Raw genomic sequence first — 6,952 nt, 5'->3', positions numbered from 1 at the left:
TCCCTCCCTCCCTCCCTTCTTTCTTTCTTTCTTTCTTTCTTTCTTTCTTTCTTTCTTTCTTTCTTTCTTTCTTTCTTTCTTTCGTTTTATTTTTGGGGGGCAGGGTCTCTCTATGTAGCTCTGGTTGACCTAGAATTTACTATGTAGATCAGACTGGCTTTGAACTGCTTCTGTGTCCTGAGTGCTAGGACAGGAGCTGTAGCCCACCGCATCCAGTCTGACACTGTTTTAAAAGAGACACATGTATTTATAAATAAATCATGAGACTGATAACAGTTTAAAGCTGATACTTACACTCAGGGAGGAAGAGTGAGAAGACATGTGAGGGGAGCCTCAGTTGCCTTTCGTGGGTGGGAGTTGCAGACAGGTCTTGTGGTGTAGACTAGACTGGTTCTGAACCCCCATCTTCCAAGGGCTAGGGGATCTAGGAGGGCTCTACTACACATTTGAATTGTTTCTGGGTATTTTAGGGGAGTTTCTGTGTTTTGTGCTATCTTGTATATCATATTCAATTTAGTGAAAGGTTATTGAGGTGGCTCATAAGCTGTAGGCAAAATCTAGAATCAGATAGGATTTATGACTTGGCACTATGCCAAGAAAATGTAAGCCGTGTTATTAAGACCCTGGTATGTTATTAAGACCCTGGAACAAGCCAAGAGGAGATGAGAGAGCCATGAGCAACTAGAATAAGCACGGAGCAGATAGGTACTAACGGCGTCTTAGGTAGTCAGTCTCGGAGTACTCTGAAATCCCTTTACACTGTTTCAGTCTGATCTGCCTTGGGCGGGGTTAGGTGTAGACTCAACACGATCCAGATCAAACTTGATCAGGGAGGCTGAGGCTGGGAAGGGATAGTGGAGGTCCATCTTACTTCTGCCTTGGGCGGGGTTAGGTGTAGACTCAACACGATCCAGATCAAACTTGATCAGGGAGGCTGAGGCTGGGAAGGGATAGTGGAGGTCCATCTTACTTCTGCCTTGGGCGGGGTTAGGTGTAGACTCAACACGATCCAGATCAAACTTGATCAGGGAGGCTGAGGCTGGGAAGGGATAGTGGAGGTCCATCTTACTTCTGCCTTGGGCGGGGTTAGGTGTAGACTCAACACGATCCAGATCAAACTTGATCAGGGAGGCTGAGGCTGGGAAGGGATAGTGGAGGTCCATCTTACTTCTGCCTTGGGCGGGGTTAGGTGTAGACTCAACACGATCCAGATCAAACTTGATCAGGGAGGCTGAGGCTGGGAAGGGATAGTGGAGGTCCATCTTACCAGTTTTTCTATTTCAGTGTCCATTGTTTTGGGTTTTTTGTTTTGTTTTTGAGATTTAAGGTCTGATAATTTGCTTGTCACTCTTTATGTATGAGTGCTCTACCTGCATGTAAACCTGCATGCCAGAAGGGGGCATCGGATCCCAGTACAGAAGGTTGTGAGCCACCATGTGGTTGCTGGGAATTGAACTCAGGACCTGTGGAAGAGCAGCCCGTGCTTTTAACCACTGAGCCATCTCTCCAGCCCCCTGTTTGTACTCTTAAAGGCTTTATTTTGACTGGACTTAGAAGTAGAAGCTCCCTGCAAGGATGGTTGCTACCTCTTGACAGCATGCGCTTGGCATTTTCTTGGCTTGTTTCATGCTCTTGGCTAAAAGTGGAGCATGCTCTGCAGCCTTCTCCTTGTTTTAGTGTGCTGTTCTTCAGAGTGGTACGTCGTCTCCTGTGTTTATGTTGCTGGGAATAGGGCATCAACGTTGCTGAATCTTGGGGGCTTTAGTTCTGGGCTCCCCCCCCCCCCCTTTTTTTTTTTTTTTTTTTTGCTTAGGAGGTTTCTGACAGCATTTTGATGGACAGCATCATTTTTAGAGAGATTGAACACTTGTGGATTCTGCTAGCTTTCTGGGCCCCAACAATGGAGGCACAGTAGTATCAGACAGAAATATCCTTTTTTCATTTTCTCCCTGTCCCTATCCCTCTCCTCCCCTCCCCCCTCTTTCTCCTTCCCTACTTCTCTCTCTCCCTCTTTATCCATCTCTCCCCCTCCCCCTCTCTCTCCCTCACACCTCTCCCTCTCCTCTAACAATAACTAAGTTGAGAACACTTAGATGGGCGTCCACAATGCATTCCTGCACAGACTTGCACCTCTCTCCAGTTCTCCTCGCTCTGTAACAAGCATGCCCCTTACTCCACAGCAGGCCAACTGCCATGGGTCAAGCAAGGCAGCTTATTCATGGGAAACCCTTGTTTGTGGTTCCCACCACTGATCACCCAGAGTGTCAGCAGCGACTTCTGTGGCTGTGCACATCCCATAAAATGGACAGAGTTAGGACATTTGTGCTCATCGTCCCCCGGAGATACTGCATATCTTTGACATTTATTTTTATCTTGGCTTTATCTTGACATAGCCAACTGCCTAGGAGTCACCAGGACTCCTTGGTGTCATTTGAAAACTTACATAAAGTCATTCATTTAACTAAGATCTTGAAGATGCTGTTTAGGATTTCTGAGTCTCCTCATCCTGTGATAAAACTTGTTTGTTTTTTTTTTTTAAAAAATACATCACTTACTGAATTTCCATGACAAACATTTCAACATATGAACATAAGGAATGGGAGCAGGGTCTTGCACATGCTGGGCATTGGCCTACAGTACAGAGTCATGCCTCTGCCCCAGCAACATACAAAGAGGTGTTTTTAAAACCCACTTTCCCCCTCAGGGGAGAAATCTCTTAAATTTATAAATAGATTGTGTTAAAAGTTGTTTTTTTGGTATTTTTGTTTTGGGAATTTGTGTACTTAAATAATTGGAGATTCTGTAGTTTTCATTTTGCACTGTGACAACTGTTTCCCTTCCATATAAGAAGCTCATCAGAAAAGGCCAGTTTCTGTTACTCATGGGTTGTTTTTTTCTTTTTTCTTTTCTATTTTGGAGTTCCAGTTAGTGTTTTGAAATACATATCCCAGACTGGCCTGGAATGTGCTCTGTGTGTAGCCCAGGCTGGCCTCAGACTTTCTATACCTCCTGCTTTTTTCTCCTGCGTGGGGTTACAGGTGCATTGGCTTTTCTTTCCCTTCTATTGAGTTAAAGTAACACATAGGAGGTTGACTCTGTTGATACTTACCTGGGCCACGCACTGCTCTATACTACCAAGATAACCCTGTTATCCCATATTTTATATATGTGATGTATATAATGTCAGAGGAAATGAAACACTACTTTGACTGGTATTTGAGCTGAACTATTGCGTACATGCATGTATAAGTGCAAGTTTCTCCCTGGCTTCCAATTCTGCATGTAGCTAAGGCTGACCTTAAATGTCTGCCCTCTAGAGTGCTTGGATTACAGTCGTGTATCACCATGCTTGCCACAAACCACAATGATTTTGAATAGTCATTCTCATAGAAGCCATCTATAAATGTCAGTATTCTTTCTTGGCTCTTAAGCATTTAGAATCAACATAGATGTAATATAATTGTAGCAGCTGGGTTGGAGATGTCCAGAGACACTTACTTATTAGCATGTGATGAGCAGTGTGGTCGGTTTGCCTTTCTCAAGTGCTCTCTTGGCATAGATGGCACTGTTCTACTGCCTGAGTACAGTTGGTACCTTTGGTTAAGTTCTCGTGCTAAAGCATCTGTCTCCTGTGAGGGAAGAGTGTGGGGCAAAGGTAGCCCTGAGATTAGTCACTCGTGATTGGGAGAACCCTTCTCAGGGTCAGAAACAACTCTGGCCACAGTGCCAATTCACATAAGATGAAGTTGGAAGGAATCAGAAGCTGTAAACTGGACAGTATTTAGGAAATGATTATTCAAGAGGAACTTTGAATCAGTAGAGGAGGGTTCTGTGCATTTTAAAACATCCTTGGGAAACATGGCTGTTTCTCAAAGATAGTGCCCTACAGAATTTCTTGGATATTTGTTTTTGTAATCTGAGTGTATGCACATTTGCACACTGACTTTAGGGATTAGTGAGTCCAGAATGGGTGGAGACTCAGTTTCTTCACTCTGCTTCCAGGCCTGCAGATGCTTGAGTAAAATAGGTTCACATCTGCATATGTACAGCAAAGTTCTCTCATCTCCTTAGTTACCCAGGGTAAATATTTACAGTGTGAATGAAGCAATATAGAGCAGATCCAAAGCATATATTAGAAAAGTTGTTAGGATGCATCTGTGTGTGTGCACACACTCCACTGTGTTCATTTGTGTAAGTTCAGAAGTGCACATGGGGTCAGAGGACAGCTTTAGGTGTTTGTTCTGCCTCTCATCTTGTTAGAGACGGTCTCTGCTGTTCTCTGCTGCCTAAACCAGACTAGCTGAACCACGGTGTATGGGGAGTTTCCTGTCTGGTCATAGGAACACTGGATTTCTAACATGAGCTACTGTGCCTGGCTTTTTGTGAGTTCTAGGAATGTGAAATCCAGGACCTCATGCTTGTAGAGCAAGCGCTTTACTCACGGACCTGACCAAAAAAAGGAAAAAAAAAAAAAAAGAAAAAGAAAAAAGAAAAGCGGAATCAATATGAGCCTAATGTCAGGTGACGATGGTGCACGCCTTTAATCCCAGAGCACTCAGGAGGCAGAGGCAGGCGGATCTCTGTTACGAAGCCAGCCTGGTCTATAGAGCAAGTTCTAGGACAGTCAGAGCTATACAGAGAAATCCCTTCTTGAAAAACAAAACAACACAAAACAAAATATGATCCTGAATTGTGGTGGTGGTGATGATGATGGTGGTGGTGATGATGATGGTGGTGGTGATGATGATGGTGGTGGTGATGATGGTGGTGGTGGTGATGATGGTGATGATGGTGGTGGTGGTGGTGATGGTGGTGATGATGATGGTGGTGGTGATGATGNTGGTGATGATGGTGATGATGGTGGTGGTGGTGGTGATGGTGGTGATGATGATGGTGGTGGTGATGATGATGGTGGTGGTGGTGATGATGATGGTGGTGGTGATGATGATGGTGGTGGTGATGATGATGGTGGTGATGAGGATGGTGGTGGTGATGAGGATGGTGGTGGTGATGAGGATGAGGATGATGATCTTTTGGTTTGTAGCCCAGGATAGCCTTGGGTTCCCAATCTCCCTGTCTTAGCCTCCTGAGTGCTGGAACTACATGCCTAATTCACAGGAGTTAGTTTTGAACAAAGTATCATTTCCTCTGTATATTATAATTAGCTGGTGCTCAGATTTTTCTTTTTCTGAATTGATAGAATATCCGCCTTTATCTATCTATCTATCTATCTATCTATCTATCTATCTATCTATCTATTTATCTATCTATTTATTTATTTATTTATGTCTGTTCTCCCTGATCATTTGCTGTTTTACTGTTTCATAAAAAATAAATTTGAGTGCACCTCCCATCTGTTCCGTGTAGATTATGAACAGCGAGTCTCTGATTTGAGCTTATGTTTCCTTTGGTGTCTTTGAATAGGGAGCAGCTATGGTGTTAATTCTATTACGCTGTGGGAGAGGAAAGAGATAATAACTCACTAGAATCTACACCAAACGTCATAGGCTCTAACACTTCAAAATTATAGGCTATTTGGTGGGGAAAGGGAAGTTCACTGTGGATCTGATTTTTGTGAGTTAAACAATTGAATTACGTTCATCATCATTGCCATCACCATTTGTCTGTCGGTCTGTCTATCCATCCATCCATCCATCCATCCATCCATCCATCCATCCATCCATCCATCCGTTATCTTTCTAATCATTCAGAGACCCACCTGCCTCTGCCACCACCCAGCTCTAGTATTATTTTCAATTATGTGTAAGTACTGTCTGAGTACAGGTGCCCACAGAGGCTGCGGCCTGGAGTTAGAATTGCAGGTATAAGCATCCTGATTCCGTTGCTGGGAATTGAACTCAGGTTGTTTGGAGAAGTACTTGATCTTAACTGCAGAACCCTCTCTCTCCAGCCCCTGAATTACTGTCTTGATTTGTCAAACTCAGGTGCCTAGGACATTGTCACTGCTGTTTGGTTTTACTGAGGCACGGGCCCAAACTGAATCCTCCTGGTTCAGTCTGAATTCAGGCGCATCATCATTGTATTGTATTTTATAGTCCGGAGGTTGGGAAAAAGTGAGAGTCTCTCTCCTTTCTCCGGTCCCAAGTTCCCTAAATGCTATAATGAGCCTCTTGGCTGTGGTCTCAGAACAAAAACATCTGGATAAGGCTTTGTTTGTGCTCTGGAGGCTTAAGCTGAGAGAAGGCTGCTTGAACGCTAACCTTAGTCATCAGAATTAATGTATTTTATGTGTCTGGTTTAGAGCTTTATGAAACACCAGTCACCTAACAGTTCTGGGTCCGTGTCTCAGCAGGGTGTACCTCGGGGTTATTTTGCCTTTTCTGTGGGCTACATTTTCTCATTATATTTTGGTGTGCAGTTAAACTAAAATTCATATTTTAAGTATTTTCTAAGCTTCTATGTTGCTATTGGTGTGTGTTGCTTTTGTATGTTTTGTTTCTTAAAGTGTTTTAATTCTTCTGCAGGATTCGTAAACTTCAGATACGAAATATCCCGCCCCACTTGCAATGGGAGGTAAGAGCTTTTATGTTAAGATCTCAGTGTTGGAGCTTACTGTTTTGTTTTTCTAAAGATTTTCTCTTTCCTTCAGTTCTCAGGTTCTCTAGAACCTAATTCTTCTCTCTAGTGGCTGTGTTATGGGCTTTTCTTTGTAGGATTAAATCCCTTAAAAATCTGTTCTTTGAAATCTTTTTTAAATGCCCAACAGTTAGTAGTAGTTGTTACCTTTCTGATTCAGCTCCGTGCAGCAGCATCTTGTTGATAGGAGTTGCCCAGGAATGCCAGACGTGGTGGCGCACGCCTTTAATCCCAGCACTTGGGAGGCAGAGGCAGGGGGATTTCTGAGTTCAAGGCCAGCCTGGTCTACAGAGTGAGTTCCAGGACAGCCAGGGCTATACAGAGAAACCCTGTCTCGAAAAACCAAAAAAAAAAA

General features: G+C 43.6%; 1 protein-coding gene across 1 annotated transcript in view; it reads left to right on the top strand.

The window, feature by feature from the left end:
• Igf2bp3 (insulin like growth factor 2 mRNA binding protein 3) overlaps nt 1-6,952 on the top strand; it is a 130,956-nt gene that overhangs the window by 43,594 nt on the left and 80,410 nt on the right. The window contains exon 3 of the mRNA XM_021189206.1: nt 6,486-6,534. Within this exon, the coding sequence (XP_021044865.1) occupies nt 6,486-6,534 (49 nt within the window). The remainder of the gene's footprint in view (nt 1-6,485; nt 6,535-6,952) is intronic.

Source organism: Mus pahari, chromosome 2 (assembly GCF_900095145.1).
Source record: "Mus pahari chromosome 2, PAHARI_EIJ_v1.1, whole genome shotgun sequence".
Classification (NCBI taxonomy): Eukaryota; Metazoa; Chordata; class Mammalia; order Rodentia; family Muridae; genus Mus; species Mus pahari.
This window is presented reverse-complemented; position numbering and strand designations above follow the sequence as displayed.